The 19,792-nt window shown below is 39.1% G+C and overlaps 1 protein-coding gene across 1 annotated transcript in view; it reads right to left on the reverse strand.

Moving 5' to 3' along the window:
- Positions 1-9,895: 9,895 nt before the first annotated feature.
- Positions 9,896-19,792, reverse strand: part of TBX18 (T-box transcription factor 18) — a 32,077-nt gene continuing 22,180 nt past the window's right edge. The window contains exons 7-8 of the mRNA XM_081250783.1: positions 14,720-14,814; positions 9,896-12,868 (exon numbers count right to left, since the gene is read on the reverse strand). Of these exons, the coding sequence (XP_081106909.1) occupies positions 12,144-12,868; positions 14,720-14,814 (820 nt within the window). The 3' untranslated portion in view covers positions 9,896-12,143. The remainder of the gene's footprint in view (positions 12,869-14,719; positions 14,815-19,792) is intronic.

The following is a 19,792-nucleotide window of genomic DNA, read 5'->3' on the forward strand; positions in this document are numbered from 1 at the left end:
CATCGAGAGAGAGAGGAAGATGGGGCATAAATTGATATTAGTGAAGTCATCATTGGAGGAAAGAGGTCAAGTCCACCGTCTCTTACAAAGCAACATCTAAGTGCTTTATGGAACTCAACAAACAGAAAAAGCCACCTTCTAGTTTGCTGGAGACATGTACAAAACAATATCCTATTGCATGCCAAACAATGCAGTGGAAGGCAGAAGAAACTGCAAAGCAACAAGAGACTGGTGTGATTGATTCATGTGTTGCCCAGGACGATGGATAAGGCCTTGTGTCAAGTTGAACTGGCATCTTTTGCTCTTCCTTAGTGGTTCAAAAAAATGACGACACATGTTAGATTCCAAAAAATTCAATGTGTAAGTAAATACATAGGCAGAGAGTCATGACGAACTGTGCCCTCAGCCTATTTTGGGCCCCAGTGATACACTCCTAAGAGACATCTTTATCTTTGGTAAATAATAAGTTGTTCCCTGTTCTCCCTTCTAACGTAGGAAATGCTTAGGTAAATTTATATATTTACATTTTTAAATGACTGTTTTAAAATGTGAATCACTTGATTTTTTATAGGTGAGCAATGTTCAATTACAGAAATGATGAAATTTCCCTGTGCCCTCTTGCCCATAAACAAAATTAATCTTCCCTTCTCCTTTACTTAAGGTCTAATAGCAACGACCATAGAGATTTGCAAAATAATATTGATAGGCTGTTTTAATTGCCAGGAGAATCAAATGCCTGCTAGTTAGATGACAGATAAGACTCAAACACATGCCATTTGCATTTTTGTATCAGGCTCATTTGTGTATCAGGCTTATGTTTTCAATACCATACTCTGGTAGTTGCACAGGAAACATTCCCCATCCTTTCTTAGTAAAGCAATTTCACAAATACACTTGGCTCATGGAAATGAGGAACTTGGGAAACCAGTGCCACTCATGTTATATGTGGAGCCGCAGTATAGTGTGTCCTGTACACAAATGTGTGTGTTTAAGTTTTAACCTTAAAACTTAAAATCAAGAATCAAACGTTCCTTTCTTCAATCACATTTCTCCTAGTCTATGCTCTCATAGCACCCTGGATGCCCTTTTCATGGAGAACACTTATGCCATAGTGATTTTATATTTATTTGTTATTATTTGATTATGTCTGTTTCCTCTGCTAGATCATACACGCTATGTGTGCAAGGCAGCTGTGTCTTATTCCAATACTTAGTATTCCAATGTCTAGAATGAGACCTGATTCATAAATGATGTTCAATAAATATTTGTTAAAGATTGAAAGAATGAACACACAAATGATTGTGAGATTTTTTTTCTAAAAGCTACGAGGATTATTTTTAGTCTTTCTTACCGAATTAGTACAGTGTTATGAATGTACTAGCATTATGCCTTAAATTTTTTTTACTTTAGTAAAATATACATAACATAAAATATACCATTTTAAAGAGTACACTTCTACAGAATTAAATATATTCACATTGTGTAACTAACACCACTGTCCATCTCCAGAACAATTTCATTTTCCCAAACTGAAACTCTGTATCATTAAACACTTACTCCCCCTTCCTCTCTCCCCCAGTCCATGGCAACCACCAGTCTATTTTGTGTCGCTTTGAATTTAACTACCCTAGATATTTCGTATAAATGGAATCATACAAGATTTGCCTTTTTGTGTCTGGCTTATTTCACTCAGCATAATGCTTTCAAGGTTCATCCCTGTTGTAGCATGTACCAGCATTTCATTCCTTTTAAGGCTGAATAATATTCCATTGTATGTATAGACCACACCTTGTTTATCTGCTCACTTGTTAATGGACACTGGGATCACTTTTGGCTATGTGTGAATAATGCTGCTGTGAACATGGCTGTACACATATTCATTCAAGTCCCTGCTTTCAACTCTTTCGGATATATATTTAGAAGTGAGATAGCTGGATCATATGGGAATACTATTTTTAATTTTTTAAGGAGCCACCATACCTTTTTCCACAGTGGCTGCACCATTGCCACCTGCAATGCATAAGGGTTCCAATTTCTTCGCATCCTCACCAACCTGTTCTTTTTTTAAATGATATCCATCCTGTTGGGTATGAAGTAATATCTCATTGTGATTTGCATTTACATTTCCTAATGATTAGTGACATTGAGTGTCTTTTTTTTTTTTTTTTTTTTTTTTGCGGTATGCGGGCCTCTCACTGTTGTGGCCTCTCCCATTGCAGAGCACAGGGTCCGGACGTGCAGGCTCAGCGGCCATGGCTCACGGGCCCAGCCGCCCCGCGGCATGTGGGATCTTCCCGGACCGGGGCACGAACCCGTGTCCCCTGCATCGGCAGGCGGACTCTCAACCACTGCGCCACCAGGGAAGCCCGACATTGAGTGTCTTTTCATGTGGTTATTGGACATTTGTATATCTGCTTTGGAGAAATGCCTATTCAAGTCCTTTGCCCATTTTTTTTTTTTTTTTTTTTTTCTTTTTGCGGTATGCGGGCCTCTCACTGTTGCGGCCTCTCCCGTTGCGGAGCACAGGCTCCGGATGCGCAGGCCCATCGGCCATGGCTCACGGGCCCAGCCGCTCCGCGGCATATGGGATCCTCCCAGACCGGGGCACGAACCCGTATCCCCTGCATCGGCAGGCGGACTCTCAACCACTGCGCCACCAGGGAGGCCCTGCCCATTTTTAAAGTAGGTTGCTTTTTTAATTTGTTGCTGTTGTTGTCAAGTTGTAGGAGTTCTTTATATATTCCAGATATTAATCCCTTATCAGATATATGATCTGCAAACATTTTCTCCCATGTTTTCACTCTGTTGATAGTGTCCTTTGATGCACAAACATTTTAATTTTGATGAAGTCCAATTTATCTATTTCATCTTTTGTTGCCTCACATTATGTTTTGTAACACAGGGATTACTGCGAAAACAAATCTGGGATCAGATGAATTTGAGTTCAAATCCTGATTTTGTTCCTTTCCAGCTGGATGGCCCTGGCTAGGTGAGACCCTTATTTTGCTTCAGTTTGCTTATTTATAAAATTGTACTAAATAATACTTGTTAAGATTTTAAAAATTAAAACACGTAAAGGAGCTTTGGGATCACAATTCATGTTAAAAGATTTTCAGGCAGTGACGCCAACCATCATAATATTTAAATTTGAAGCTGGTGCAGTTTTCCTTGAGCCAATACAGCAAGATCAGTGAACTTTGGCATGAGGTCAACTTTTCCATCAAGAAACAAATTGATACAATTCTTCTCCACTCTATCTTCACTATCTCCACATATTTGCTCCCTTTTTTAAGAGGCGTAGAAAAAATAATTTTCTCAGATGAAAGCTTGACTTCAGAAATAATTTCCCATAGCATTTTGACATTTGGTACACATATTTCCAGGGGGATCATAAGAGGAAAAGCTGACCATTTCATTTTTCCTCTTTTCAATCCCTTAAATTGAAGTAAACTTAAACTAATTACACAATGAGGCCATTAGTCAGCTGTGGCTCTAAGGTCATCTATGTAAGCAAACCCAAATCTAAGTCTGCAAATGCTTCAAGGTTCCAAAATCAAATTCCTAGGGACAGCCAATCAAACAGCTGACTAGGCTAGGCTGTAAGCTAATAGTCAAGGAGTAATTCCCTCCCTTTGCTTTGCTTTGGAGTTTATAAAAGTCTGACCCCAAGGTCCTGTCTGTGGAGTGCTCCTAACCACTTCGGTTTAGCACTGCCAGGTTAGAACTCATTTTCACTCAGATAAACTCTTAAAACACTTAATATGCCTCAGTTTATCTTTTAACAACTCTAAAATTTAACCAAGACTTTCCCACTGGCTTCAAGCCAGCTCTGAATTCCTTAGCTACCCATCCAAGGTAGGGGCTGTTCCCGGGAAGCTGGTGAAAAGAGGGAGGAAAGCTGTGGTGAAGGGTTTGTTTGGGGGATTATTCCTGCCAACCAACTGCTTCCCCTAGCAGGAGTTTCGGTCATGCGGAATCAGCAAGGAACACTTTTTTCCCCTTTTTTCTCTTCCCTTCCCTCCCAGTCAGGCTTTCCCCTCAGTCATTATTTTTGCCCCAATCTCCTTCCTTCCATGCTGTCAGATGCTCTTTAGGCAACAGCAAACAGGCTGAACCCCAGTTTGTCACCTGATGGCCCAGTGATTGTGGGCAAGTCCTTAACTTTTGTGAGCTCCAGTTTCCTCACCTATAAATTGAGGATCAAAACACCTCACAGGAGTGTTGTAAAGACTACATGGAATAATGTATGTGATTATGCAGTATGTTCTACAAAATGCTATGCAAACGCTAGTCATTTTTTAATATCTCATATGAGGAATATTTTGCATTACTTTTTCCCCATCTTCTGCTAGGAGGAATTGTCTTCTTAATTCATTTAATGGGGGTAAGGCGAGAGAAAGAATCACATTCACTAATAAATGATTATCTGGGCTTTAATCAAGGGAAGAGGATGACAACCTTTCATCCTGTAATTCACCAGTGGGTACTGCACAGAGAGAGTAAAAAGCAGAGCAAGGAGAAAGGATCCAGGGCATCCAAGTCTCCTCAGCCAGGAAGAGAACCACCGATACCAGCAACTGTCTTTCCTGCTTCAGAATTAATAACCGCTCTTCCCAAAACAAGCCTTGTCAAAGAGAATTACAATGTGTAAATGCCCCCGAAAGGACTCTCTTGGCTTCTGCCTGATAGAAGGGAAATGACCTGAGGCCTGGGTCGTCACCAAATGACTGTGCAACCAGCCCAGTCATGTGGAGGACAGAGGAGAACTGTATAGGTGCTCAATAAACATGTATATCATGGATGGGTGGCCAGGCAGAGTCTTGTAGCCTACTCAGTTTTCAGTGATGGTACAGTCACCACCTACTGGTAGTAACCCTCCAGAATTACCATCCACACAGTGGGTTGAACTGCATATTGGGGAAGATTTATTCTCCCCATTGCCCATTATCCACACTTCTCTTAGGACGTGCATTGCTTTCTGTTTCACAGAGTTTTCTAGAGCTTCGCTGTTCAACGTGGTAGCCACTAGCCACATGTAGTTCTTTTTTTTAATTTAAATTCGAAATAACTAATATTCAATAAAGTTAAAAATTCATTCCCTGAATCACACTAGCCTCATTTTGAAGTGCTCAGTAGCCATATGTGGCTACAAGGGACCTGCCATGATGTTCAATCATTCCTTAGTCCCTAAAGCCAGGGACTACTGGAACTTTGTAACATTCCTTGATAGAAATGACTTTTGAAATTGTCTTTATCATTAATTAGTAAGAGCTTCTATTCTCTTTGAAAAACATACGGTTCAACTAATCTTCCCTTGAAATTCATTTAGGCAAATTAAGAAAAACAAATCTGCAAATCTCTGCAATCCATTTTACCAAATACCTTTAAGAACAATATGCAGGAGTTTTCCAAAAACCTAAACAAATAAGGTTTCCCTTCCTGTAATTAATAGGGAAATATCTACTACAGTTCTGTAAACAGAGCCAAACTGAAACAATTGCATTTAAATGATGTTAGGGTTTCCAAAGAAAACCACGGAACAAACTCAGAATTAGGCGATAATGCATCCCTGTTGTACCCTGGCATAGGAGCACGCATTTTGCAGTGACCATCTGGGATATGTAATATCATAATAAGTGCGAGGGCACCAGCTCACAGAGAAGCCAAGAGGCGACACTTTTTTCCTGCCAACTGTGATATGTTACAGTATGAAGTTTTCTTCCCTAGGAAACCAGCATTTCAACTTTTACAGGGTATTTGAAGACACCAAAATTTTTTTCACTGCAATACCTCAAATGTCTAAAATAATGCCAATGTAGATGTTCAATAAATATTTATTTATTTATTTATTTATTTTTGCGGTACGCGGGCCTCTCACTGTTGTGGCCTCTCCTGTTGCGGAGCACAGGCTCCAGACGCGCAGGCTCAGTAGCCACGGCTCACGGGCATAGCCGCTCCACGGCATGTGGGATCTTCCCGGACCGGGGCACGAACCCGTGTCCCCTGCATCAGCAGGCAGACTCTCAACCACTGCGCCACCAGGGAAGCCCAATAAATATTTATTGATTGAATAAATACTGAAAGTGCCAGCCTTTTTCTATGGTAATAAAAACTTCATGATGCTTTGGGATCTTTTCACTTTCCTTTGAAGACACTTAAGTATGTATAATTATTTACCCAAGGACATTTCAGGTGTGTTGGGAGGAGGTGTAATTTATCAACTACTATTAAATTTATACACCCAAAAAGCACGCTAAAATGCACTTCTGTTACTACTACTTCTACTAAGAATGTGAAAAGGCAGATTTAAAAATTTCATCAAAATGTCTTGGCCCACATAACAAAAGTACAAGCAACAAAAGAAAGAAATAGATAAATTGAGTCTCTTCAAAATTAACAACTTTTGTGAGGCAAAGGACATGAACAATAAAGTTAAAACACAGCCCACCAAATGGGAGAAAATATTTGCAAGAAATATATCTGATGAGACTTGTATCCAGAATATATAAAGAACTCTTACACCTCAATAATTAAAGGACAACCCAATTAAAGGTGGGTGACGGATCTGAACATACATTTCTGTAAAGAAGATATACAGGAAAAGATGCTCAACATCTTCAGTCATCAGGAAAATGAAAATCAAAAACACCATGAGATATCACTCACACCCACTAGGATGGCTATACTCAAAAAGACTGATAATAACAACTGTTAGTAAGGATATGGAAAAATCAGAACCTTCACACATTGCTGGTAAAAATGTGTAATGGTGCAATGACTTGGGAAGACAGTCTGGAAGTTCCACAAAATATTACGACAGGATCCAGTAATTTCATTCCTAGGCATATACTCAACAGAAATGAAAACATATGTCCACACAAAAACATGTACGCCAGTGTTTTTACCAGCATTATTCCTAACAGCCAAAAAATGAAAACAATCCAAATGTCCATCAATGAATGGATAAATAAAATGTAGTGTATACCTACAATGGACTATTATTCAGCAAGAAAATGAAATTAGATACCAGTACATGCTACAACATGAATGAACCTTGAAAGCATTATGCTAAGTGAAAGAAGCCAGTCACAAATGACCACATATTTTATGATTCCATTTACATGAGAAGCCCAAAATAGGCAAATCTATAGACAGAAAGTAGATTAGTGGTTGCCTAGGACTTTGCGTTAAAGAAAGAGTAGAGGGAAAAGGGGTGACTTAATGGGCATGGAGTTTTCTGCAGGGTGATGAAAATGCTCTAAAATTGATTGTGGTGATGGTTACACAACTCTTATTACACTAAAAACCACTGAATTGTTCACTTTATTTTTATTTTTTTTCTTTTTTTTGCGGTATGCGGGCCTCTCACTGTTGTGGCCTCTCCCGTTGCGGAGCACAGGCTCCGGATGCGCAGGCCCAGCGGCCATGGCTCACGGGCCCAGCCGCTCCGCGGCATATGGGATCCTCCCAGACCGGGGCACGAACCCGTATCCCCTGCATCGGCAGGCGGACTCTCAACCACTGCGCCACCAGGGAGGCCCCTGAATTGTTCACTTTAAACAGATGAATTGTATGGTTTGTGAATTATATCTCAATAAAGCTGTTATTTAGAAAAATGTCTTTGCTTTATTATTAAGTTATTCTAGTGACCTGATTAATATAATTAAAAAAAATTTAAATTATCAAATATTTTCAAATTAATATAGTTTTAAAATATTATTTTAAAATTCATATAATTTTTTAAATGAACAAAGGATTGGTATGTTGATCCAGCCTTGTGCAAACTCAATGCATTGCAGAGTAATCAACTTTTTTATATTTTGTATCTGAGTCTCAGCATGAATAAAACCCTTCAAAAAGACAAATTCATGTTTTTTTCTCAGTTAAGATTTAAATGAATTTTGAATGGCTTGGAATGATCTCTAAATATTTTACTAGATGCCATAATTATTTCACTTATTTCCAAAGTGAAACAATTTTATGCCATGCCATTAAGAGCATAATGAAAAGGAAATTTTATTAACATCTTTTTCTGTTCACTATAAAGTAGCAAATACATAATTAAGTGCAGCTTCCTTCAAATACTAATATACAAAAGTATGTCTTATATATTATAACTAAATAAAGCACAGTTCTATTTTTTAAAAACTCTAAGTAGTCCAATAAATTTTAAATAATCCTGGTGGTGTAATGTTCTTTATAAAGATAGATATATATCTAAAATAGTTTTATAAAAACATACCTTTTGGAAATATATATATCCAAATATATGTACATATCTCCCAAAGATATATTTTTATAAAGCGATTTTCCTACTATCAAGGTGAATATTATTTATTCACTAAGGTCATATGAAGTTGAAACTGAAAGGAATAGCACAGATTCTCATCCCAGACACTTCCTTCACATATAAAAAATCTGAGATCTAAAGTGGTTACCTTTTGTCCAAAATCATGTTTGGGAAACCCATTGTTTGAAACTAAGTTCCCTATTCTCAAGAAAGTGATGATCTCACCATAACAAAATTCCAAAAACAGAAAATTCATCATTTGAAAATCTATCAGCATGTAGATGGATACTAAGTTTGTAAACATCTGTTGGATGTTTCTATACTTGAAAAAAATATATACATATATATATTTGTTCATTTCCATCACTGATATTGTTCTCAAGTTTTAAGCTCCTATAAGGCCATAATCACATGTCTCCTTAACTGTTCACATGTTCAACCTCACCTACTGTTTATCTGAGCACATATTTTAAGGAATGATGATCAATGAGATTAAAACACAATATGGTAATAATTTAATAAAATGACTTAATTACCAATGGAAGGCTTAAGAAAATCTCCATGCAGATGAGTCAGTAAACTCCCCACGAGGAAACCCAGCAGAGTTACACTTTGAAATAAAGGATTCTTTACAAACCTGTCTAATTAAAGACAGCATTGGCATAGCATCCACCAACTCTGCCATGACCCCTGAAAGAAACTCATGAAATTAAATAATGGCTGGTGTAATGGCTTTACACCAGGATTGGTTAGTGATCTCTTTTCTTGCACCTTCTCCTTCGCATTCATATTTTCCCAGAACTTCCCTGCTCCAAAAATTACTCCTTTCTCTTAATCAAACCTCCAGCTATCTCTAAAACTTCTGTTTATCTATTTCATACTAAGGTGTGAGTTGCTAATAGGTTTAAATCTAGGGAGTGAGGTCTCAAGAGGAATTCACATTTTAAAAGTGAGGTGCATTTTGCTCAAAATTCCACTAATATAAAGAGTGAGTGTGATCCTTTGCTATATCAGCAACACTGTGCCCCAACCTTCTCTGGGGGCCACCAAAGTCTCCTGACCCCCTACATTCCAGAAATCAGGGGTCAGCAAGTGGGTGCCCTGCTTGTGAAAATCTGGTGACCTCTGGGAGGGAGCTTGTATGGAAGCAAGTGTTAATTTTCAAAATGTGACTGGTTGGGATAGCAGCAACCTCACCTCATCACAATGTCCCTTGGAATGTTTTCTGAGTAAGGGGTCTAAAAGTGATCTGTCATCACTGGTCAGTGGTACAAGCAGCTCATTCTTATATCCTTGCCCTTCCCCCCCCGGACCCGAAACAAAACATCCCACTCTGCCCTCCTCTTCTCACATTTGAATTTTCACGTGTTCAACATTTGTCAGGTCTTCGCCTTCAATGACATGGTCAAGGCACCAAGAAATTATATTGAACACATCAAAAACGAATACCAGGCCCATTTCCCCATGCCTTGGAATCATAAGCTACAAAATTTGTGTTTGGAGTATGCATGTGTGGGCCTATTCTTGGAACAACATTTATAGACACTTCAAATGATTCCCCTCCAAAGCCATAAAAGGGTTTAGTAACACACTTTAATATATAATTTCTTAAGCATTTTTTAATAAAATACAGATATATAATTATAATTATCAATGCCTGTATGTCATTTAATATAATGATAAAAGGCTAGTCTTTGAAGTGACATGATGATTAATATTTACAGTAAAGCCTAAAGGAAACAGCATTTGTACAATATTGCTAAATCGAAAAGAAAAGATTAATTAAAAATGCTACTTGTATTGTGGTATCATCTCAAATCACAAAGAGCAAAAAGGAAGATTCTCATCTTATTAATGCATATAGGTATAGATCATTACTTTCTATGTTTTCTCCAGATGGAAAACTCTCTTGTTCTCCTTAAATTATACCAAGCACTGAGGCTGGGAAGTACTCATAATAAGGACTTTTCCCAAATCTTTGTCAAGTTATTAATACCATACACAAACATCTTATGTAGATCTACCTATTGGATATATGTCATGTGCCTTCATGCTAATTTTAAATTTAAAGATCAATACTAATTGGACAAACTGTTAGAGAACCCATGAGGAAATTTATCAGTATATATAAAAAGAGTCACAGTCTGTGCAAATACTGTTTAAATAGTAATCTCCCTCAATATGTAACAGCCACGCTGTTTTAAAGTAAAGAAGCAAACCAGGAGTTTCGCCCTAGCCCCATCTAACCTAGGGATGGGTTAAAGCCATTCTGTTTAGCACTGAAACACGCTGCTTTCGCTTGGCAAATATATGAAATGTAGTGAGTCAATGGACAGACACATGATTTTACCCTCAATAGACATATGGTAATGCTCTTCACCTTGCATTCTTAGCCTTTCTTATTCATCTCATTATGTGCTATCAAAGTTACTACATGCTTCGAAACCCTGTCTACATTGTTTTAGGGTTTTTTAAAAAATAATGCTGTTTTCTTTTTTTTTTTTTTTTTCAGTTTCAAGGTTAAAAATGATGTTGAGGTTAAAAGTTTTACAGCTCCTTTATCATAATTGGTATCTTCCTCCTTAGTCTTCCAAGAGGAACTTTATAGTAATGGGCTTTGGCCTTTGCACTGCAACCCCCAAACGACAGATTGCTGGAGATAACCCCCTGAAATTCCTTACAGCGTTATTTAACACCATGAAGGCCTAGAATCTATCTGTTTTGAGAAAGACTTCAGACCAAGGGACAAGGTTCAGGAGGGGGGAAGGTTTCAATTTGTAGGAGTTATGAGACATAAATAAGTAGCACAAATGCCTTTTTCCCTTACTTATAGACCATGGGTCAGGAATCTCAAAGCAAGGTGAAACAAAATCCTGAATTAAAAAAAAAAACAAAACACTATAAAAACCTAAGGGATAGCTAACAATATTATTCTTCTTGATTTAAAAAGCTAGACATTTCTCATTGGAATCAAAGAATTTGAGGTGGATTTATTTTCTTTTAGCCATTCCAGTCATATCACATATTCCTTCCCTGGTGAAAACTGGAATTTAAAAATGTCTATAGGACATTCTTTAATAGTCTACTTGATACTAAATAAAATGCGCAAACAATCCAAAATACTGGAAATTTATTCTCTGCAGATGAATAAATACCTCTTACATGTCCAATAGAAAGTGAAAAAAATCACAAGCCTTTCCATTTTCCTTAAGAAAGTAACTATTATGGATTATGAATTTTTATAGGACCAAAGTCACCTAATACCTGTGATAAATAAGAGCAAGTAGGAGCACAAAAGCTAATCCTTCATGATTACAAATACCTCAGTACTATTACTAAGACTTCTACTGACTTAGGTTCTCACATTGTGCCCAAGAATAACAGAAATCACAAGATTCTGTGTGCTGGATACTGCTGGTTATCAACCCTCAAGTAGGAAACTGTGTAGAGCATTTTCCTGATAAATTAAGTTATACGTCTTAGTCTGGTTTGTGTCATTGCCAAGTTTTAAGTTTGCTGTTTGTTTTTTTAAAAAGTATGAGAACTTTGGTTAAACACACTACATTTATGCCAATACTCTGTGTAACTAGGGGGAAAATAGAGGGAGGATGTGGTTTTGTAGGCTGCAAAACTCCACATGCCATATACAGTATACATATGTACCAAAGATAATTACAATCTCACCATGAGAAAGTCAAAAAAACTCAGTGAGCCTTCATTTTCTATTATATGTACATTTTACAAGCTGCTGATAAGTTTCTTTTCATATTGCTTTCCAAAAAGAAAAGACAAGGAAAACGAAGAAAGAATATACATTAGCCAGATTCCAATGTAGTTTAACTTAAAGGCTTCATCAGACCATATGTGCAGACACTTGAGATGATGAGAGAGTTAAGCTTCCTAGGGTCCTAGAATCAAAGAAACTCTGCTGACCCCCACTGCTAAGCAGGTGCACTCCTTCCACGGGGGGCAACATCTGCCGATCCGTCATGGTCCCACTCGGTGAGGACCCCAAGAAACTTCCTTGGGAAGAAACAATTTTCTCAGGACTGGCAGCCAGTTTGGGGGATGTGGAGAAGTTATATCCATACAAGGCACAGGGGCTGTGTAACCTGAACGTGTTATAGGAACCCTGGTGTGTCTGGTTAGCAGCAAAGGCGTTGCTGGGGGGTGAAGGCATGATGTACTGGAGCTGGGGGGACATCCCGGAAATCTGCATGGACAAGCTGGTCTGTGGGCAGCTGAAGGTGTCCCCATCCGTGCCGCCCATGGACATGTTCACCGAGGCGCTGCCGCTCACGCCCACGTAGGAGGGAGTCCTGGGAGGGGCGAAGGTCTCGCCCGTCTGATTGGTGAGCCTATTGTAGGTCTCGGCCAAGGACGTGCTGTATCGGTTGAGGGTTAGGCTAGAGCGGGCACACGCGGAGTAGTCAGCCGGGGCCAGACTACACAGCTGGCTGGTGTTGGGTCCCAGATGGAAGGCTGGAGATGAGCAAGGGGAGCCGGACAGAAGATGAGGGTGGGTGGCCGCAACGCCATTCCCAGAACCTTGGAGTAAGGTGGAGGAACCTGTATTTCCTACAAAAGAAATTGAAATGTAAAGAGCATCTTTTCCTTTCAACTGTGTACACATGAGCTAGACGGACTTGTTACAAGGGGCGGGTACAAAGACGAAAAGGAGATGGACTCCGCTCTCAGGAATTGTAATTTAATTGAATTCAGACTGAAATATTTTAAGCATAGATCCTCTCAATATTTTCAAGGAAATTATCTCCCCAAGGAGTGATTTTTTTTTCCCCAGAAGATATTAGGACACTATCACATAGAATTTTCACATTTTCTCCCTCAATTAGCTTTCTCAAAGTTTTCTCATTTTTAAATAATAAACACTACAAATACTGAATTTCCTGGCAACTTTAGAAAATATAAATTTCATCTTACTCTGTATCTTGTTCCAAAAGTTCCATCACCTCACTTCTACCCAACTTTTACTCTTTCTTTCAGCAGAGCTTCCTCTGGAGCAATATATTTTCTTGCAAGAAAAAAGAAGGAATTCAAAGAAAAGAGCCAAATTGGTCAAAGACACATCCTGCCTCAAACAAACTTGCAAATTCCCACGGCAAGCTTGTGTGCATCGATGACTGTACCACTCAGGGCTACTGAAATAAGGCAACGGTCTAGAACTTTTTTTTTGGTTTTTTTTGGAGTATAGTTGCTTTACAATGTTGTGTTAGTTTCTGCTGTACAACGAAGTGAATCAGCTACATGTATACATATCTCATTTCCAAACAGAAAATGGTTTGGTGAATCACATGAATCACAGGAGCAGAGGTCCAGCAAATAAACAGTCCTGTGAAATAGAGAGGGGGGTTAACCCTGCATCCAATCAATAACAGTGGTGGCGGCTGACTCCCCCCTCTGGATTTGCTGACAGATTGATGTTTGCAACTTGACGGAACTTAGGGAGAGAAGAGAATTCCAATGGGTTGGATAGGTTGTAAAACCTTCATTGCTCTAGTGACAGTGTTTTATATAGCTTCTCAAAATAATCTAAAAAGCCCAATCTGCCCAATGATAATTATCTAAAACCCAGCAATGCTAAATTCTCAACGGGGCGCTGGGCAGGATCAGACGTAAAATGCCTGAGTGCAGGAGTGGGCCCGAGTCCTACCTACCAAGTAGAGGAGGAAGTGTCATCCCTTTCCGTGCTGCTCCCTCTGAGGAAACACCAGCCCTGGGCTAGTAGGAGATACTCAAAGGGGAGCTCAGGGAAGGTTGCCTCAGTGTGCCTGACCCTTCTCATCATAAATACAAGAGAACCCTGCCTAGAGGCAATTCTGCTGAAGGAAGAGGAAGCTGGCAAGAAAGGGTGAACCGGGACCAGCATCAGCAATTATCTGTGAAGTACGCCTGGTACCAGGGCCAACTAGTCTACCTCTAATTTTAAGAAGAGATTTAGGGTAAAGTAAAGGTTATGAAATATACAAACAGCCAAAAACATCCAAGACTTAACCTTTGACCACAACGGCCATTTTCCTGCCCCATCCCCATACCAGACAGAAAAGAGAGGGATCCTGTAATGGGAGGATGTTGGTAATGAGGTCGCCATTATAGAGGACAAGCAATGACTTGTGCAGTTTTCAGTGCCTGAGCATCTAGGCAGGACCTGGCTGTATACGTGACCCAGGAGACTATTTTTTTTTCTTTTTTTGTTTTTAAGACTTTTTTTTGATGTGGGCCATTTTTAAAGTCTTTATTGAATTTGTTACACTATTGCTTCTGGTTTATGTTTCGGTTTTTTGGCCAGGAGGCATGTGGGATCTTAGCTCCCAGCCCAGGGATTGAAACTGCACCCCCTGCATTGGAAGGTGAAGTCTTAACCACTGGACCACCAGGGAAGTCCCTGACCCAGGAGACTTTGTGATTTACCTTGCTTGGGAATTCCAGGTATATCTTCAAAGGTGAGGGTCCGTAGTGAAGGTCTCCAGAATGCATATGACTCCACAAGGGCTTCCAAACCCATTCTAAATGGAAGGGTCAGGATGAGGGTGAACACAAGAAGCCCAGTTAGGAGCGGTTGGAGTTTTCACCCATAATAAGCAGCTCAGAAAACACCACTGGTGTTGACAGTGGCCCCCCACATTGGCAGGTGAGGAGCTTGGCACAAACAGAAAAAAAAAATGGTTCAGAGATGAGCTACCATTCTGTCACCAGGAGCACAAGAGGACAGAAACCACCCAGGATGTCCTGTTAACGTTCTCAGAAAACTTAGCTGATCTCAGGGGATAAAAAGCTGTACCCCTGTACTAGGAAGTTGGGGTGAAGAGAGTCCATCCTAGCTGCTGTGAGTCCAAGGCTTTGCTGTGATCTGGAGCTCATCCTCTCTCCCTGTTACACCACTCTCCCTCTGATGCGGAGAGCTCTGCCACAAAAGCACGCCCTGTAAAGAGGCGCTTCTATCCATCATTCGGTGCCTCGGCAGCCAGCTGAGAAGAGTACTCATCCTAAGAAAACTGACTTTTCTCTCAGAGGCATGATCACCACACCCAGGGCAGCCAGGGTGGGCTCTGGGGAAGAGGGGGCAGCCCTGGCTTCTCAACCCGACCTGCAGGATGACCACAGGAAGGGGATCTCACAGGGCGCTCCAGGATATGGAGCTAGTATCAGCATCAGACATTATTTTAAAGCCCCTACATACACTTAATGAACGGACACTTAGAGAGACAGGATAACTTCATTATGGGCTACTTACATGGATATATGTGTGTTTTAAAACAAGGGTGACTACTCTAAATACATAATAAATGTATGTATCTCCTACCGTAAGTGATTCAGATATCACTGCCATACATCAGATAACGAAGTCCTCCAGGTCATAGAAATGAGGCCCTTCACTCAACTTGCCCATTCTCAAGGCCTCACCACTATTTCCTCAACCATCTCAGTGCTAAGCAATTTGTTAATCTAGGTAACATTGTGCTTTTCATGAAATATATAGCTCCACTGTAGGAAATGCCTGATTCCTGAGTATCAAACAGCACACGAACATCTCTTGTGATTGTCAGATACAGTTTCATTTAATACAGATAATCTGTATTTAATGCTGATATTAAAGACAGGGTCTATCTTTAATAGCTTAGACTCCACGTGCTACTTTCCCTCCATCCCCAAGTCATGAGCTATGAACTAAGACTAGAGAAAACCCCCTCACAGAGTCACACCCCCTATACAACATGGCGAGAGCTCTCCAAAGACCCATGGTAAGTGACCTGTGCGTGCAGATAAAACCATCTTCCCCTGCTTGCCCTGGGCTGCCCTGAGCATGAAGGACAGAGTCTGGCTTCGGATGGAATCAGTGTGCCCCGGAGAGAGGACTATTTTGTGGTAAGGACACTGGATTGGAGATCAGGAGGACTGGGCTGTGACTACAACCCACTAACCTTGAGTAGATGTTTGAAGCTCCCTGGACTGCAGTTTCCCACAAAGTGAGGATTGGAATACAAAGCTTTAAACCCTCTCCTAGCTCTAAAGTTGTTTACCACTAAGTGATTTTTTTTTTCCAAATGAGACATGTTATCTGTGTCTGACTACAAACCAGATCCAAGACCACTCTACTCAGCAATATTTTATGTACATTAAAGTATTGATTGGGGAGAAGTTTGGCAGACTGGTCAGTCCCACATAACAAAGCCCCACATAACATGCAGGTTTCATTTAATATTCAACTTATGAATGCTGGGTGCTGTTTAACTGATGACTCTATTTTTAGCTTGCACTCAATTTTTATGACTTTCTAGAAACAAGCTTTTTTAAGGTAAAGAAGTTAGGACACAGTTTTGTATAAACTGCTTTGTTAAACCACATAGATGAGTTTTCATAATTGTAGTTATAAATATTCAGGATACCAAAGTAGTCCTGGAGTGATCTCAAGGGGAATTTACAAAGAGGTAATTCATGAGCATCTATGGGACCTAGAAATTTATTAGCTGTGGAGATGAGCATCAGTGCATTATTTGCTTTAGCAGTATAAACTTTATGATGCTTCAAATACAAACCCACAGACCAAATTTTTAGGGAGAAGTTATTGATCCTCACAAATATATAACCCTAAGCTTTAAAGGGATGCTCTGAAAGTGACAGATCTACATGTGATCTGATTTGGATCTATTGATATTTTTCTTGAAGCTGTTGTTTCACACTGCAAGTTCTAGAAAGGATTTCAGATATTTTGCAGGAAACAGTTATAAAATATTTATTAGCTGAATCTGGACTTATTTTTAAAAAAGCCTTCATTTTCTCCAGTAATGGAGACTTTTCCCATCTAGTTAAAGAAAAGATAAAAGACACCTCCTGCAGGAGTGTAGCCAAGATGGTAATTTATACAAGATGCTTTTGAACAATTTCCACATTTTATCACCTCACTAATTTATGCTATCAAATGGCCAAGTTTATTTAGTAAAATGGTTATGTTTTTCCTGAAGTATTTAAAGAGAAGAAATTTTTGTACCTTCCTGAGTAAAACATTTTATAGGGTCAACCCTAAGGCCTAACTGAAGAATGAAACTATTCTCAGCACATAAATTCTCCTTCACGTAACAAATGTCTTGCAGGAGAGCTTTTAAGGGCTGAAGCTACTGATTCCTATAAAATAGGCTGCAGAACCATAAATAGCCAGGAAGGTATAATTTTTAATTAAATTGTTTTATAAAGTTTTAAAAAATCACAAGTCCAAGTTTCTTTCTTGTCCTGCATAATTTGTTTATTTCATGTCTAGGGAAAAATAAAAACAGAATGTGTATTAAAAAGCAGTAACAACAGTGCAAGAAAACTGGGGGTATTAAAGAAATATTTTGAATTTTTTCTCATGGGCTTTTTTCTCTATTAATATATGAAAACATATCACCCCTCCCCCAAGTCCTCAGCACCAACGGACCTACCTGGTCTTACAGATAACTTTTTTTTTTAAGGAAAATAATACATAAGTTAGAAATCTTTAAAGCTGACCAAATTCTCTCTTTTCATTATAAGTGTCTTTTGCATTTATCAGTGGAAAATGTTAAAATCAGATTTTTTTAAAACTGGGAATACTGATTCATAGATATTTAGCATTCCAAATGGGCACTGAAGAGCTTTTCTATGATAAGCAGAAGTCATTTAAATGAGAAAAAAAGTGAAAGTATTCATTTCACTAACAAGAAAGCTATGTATAAGTTCAACATGTTTTTCCTATACTAAGATATTGTTTAAACATTTGGAGTAAAATAAAAATTTAAAATTTTAACAACCTTTAAAAAGTGTTAAAACATAATTTATTATTTTTTGCATGTCCATTAAAAACTTTAAAAGGTTTAGAGTCAGGCAATAAACAGTAGCAAGCACCATGGATGCCATGCTTATATACTCCTGAAACAGCCAAAGGGAAGAAAAAATTTCTATCAAACCTAGCATTGGGCTTCCCTGATGGCGCAGTGGTTGAGAGTCCGCCTGCCGATGCAGGGGAAACGGGTTCGTGCCCCGGTCTGGGAAGATCCCACATGCCGCTGAGCGGCTGGGCCCCCGTGAGCCATGGCTGCTGAGCCTGCGCATCCGGAGCCTGTGCTCCGCAACGGGAGAGGCCACAACAGTGAGAGGTCCGCGTACCGAAAAAAAAAAAAAAAAAAAAAACAACCCTAGCATTTGACCTCATGGTATCAAACAAGAGACTCAGTGGTTTATTTTCACCAATGCCTCTGAGTTTTTTTCACTGATCAAATTTTTTAAAACTAATGTCTTTTCATTGTGCTGACTTATCTAGAATTCTTCCTGAAACCTTGTAATATGGATCTTATCATCTCACTTCTACTTAAAGGCTTATCCACTATGACTACTACCCAAAATACACCTTTAAAAATATGTTTAAAGTTATTGCTTCAAGAACAAACTGACAGCAATGTGCAACATGATAAATATAATGAACACTGCTGTATGTTAGAGAGGAAAGTTATTAAGAGAGGAAATCTTAAGAGTTCTCAACACAAGGAAAAAAATTGTTTTTCTATTTCTTTAATTTTGTATCTATATGAGATGATGGATGTTCACTAAACTTATTGAGGTCATCATTTCATGATGTACGTAAGTCAAATCATTATGCAGTACACCTTAAATTTAGGCATGCTGTATGTCAATTGCATCTCAATAAAAGTGGAAGAAAAAAAAAAAAGACTGAGTACAAGCCATGTGACCCCCGCCCAATGTCAACAGCAGTGAAGTCTTTGCTAGAGCCATCCTACAGGAGAGCCTGGACTTAGTTCCTGGCTGTATAGTCTCAAGCCTAAATGCTGCCCCCCTGGAGTTTCAGTGAGTTTTAATAAATTTATTCTCTGCTTTGCAAAAAAGAAAAAAAAAAAGAACTGAAAGGGTCGTAAATAGATAAATACTCTTCTGCTATAACCAAAACCACAAGAAGATTCCATCATAGTATTTGGCAAGGTAGAAAAGGAGTCATCCCAGGGGCTTCCTTCAGTCACCTTACCAGTGACCACCCCAGTTACTAGATTATTCAACTTTCAGAAACTCCTCTGAGAAGCAAAGTTAACCACGAGCTAATGCAACAGAACAAAAGCCAAGCAAAGTTTTTCTGCACATGGAAAGAGACATCTAAAATGACTGAATAATCTCAATACAGCAGACAATGTATAGTAGGAATACCTGCAAATCTTCCTACAGGGTGAAGCCCTGTTATTAGTCAGTCTTGTCAATCTGCCTGCGCTAAGTTAAAGGCTACTCCACTCTCATACATTTAGCCCTCACATTGCATGGTGTTTAAATGAATCATTGCATATGAAGATGAAATCAAGTCTTTCTGCAAGCATTTGAGTTTATTCTGAGAAAAGGTCTCTGTCTACACTACCTTGCCCAGCTAATCAGCTGAAAGAACTAAAAGTCTGCGCTACTGCTTGATTGTTTTCTCTCTACAATTTTAAGTGAAATTGTTCCTAAAATAAGATAATCGGGGATTTTGAC

The sequence above is a fragment of the Mesoplodon bidens genome, assembly GCF_964165515.1.
Source record: "Mesoplodon bidens genome assembly, chromosome: 12".
Taxonomy (NCBI): domain Eukaryota; kingdom Metazoa; phylum Chordata; class Mammalia; order Artiodactyla; family Ziphiidae; genus Mesoplodon; species Mesoplodon bidens.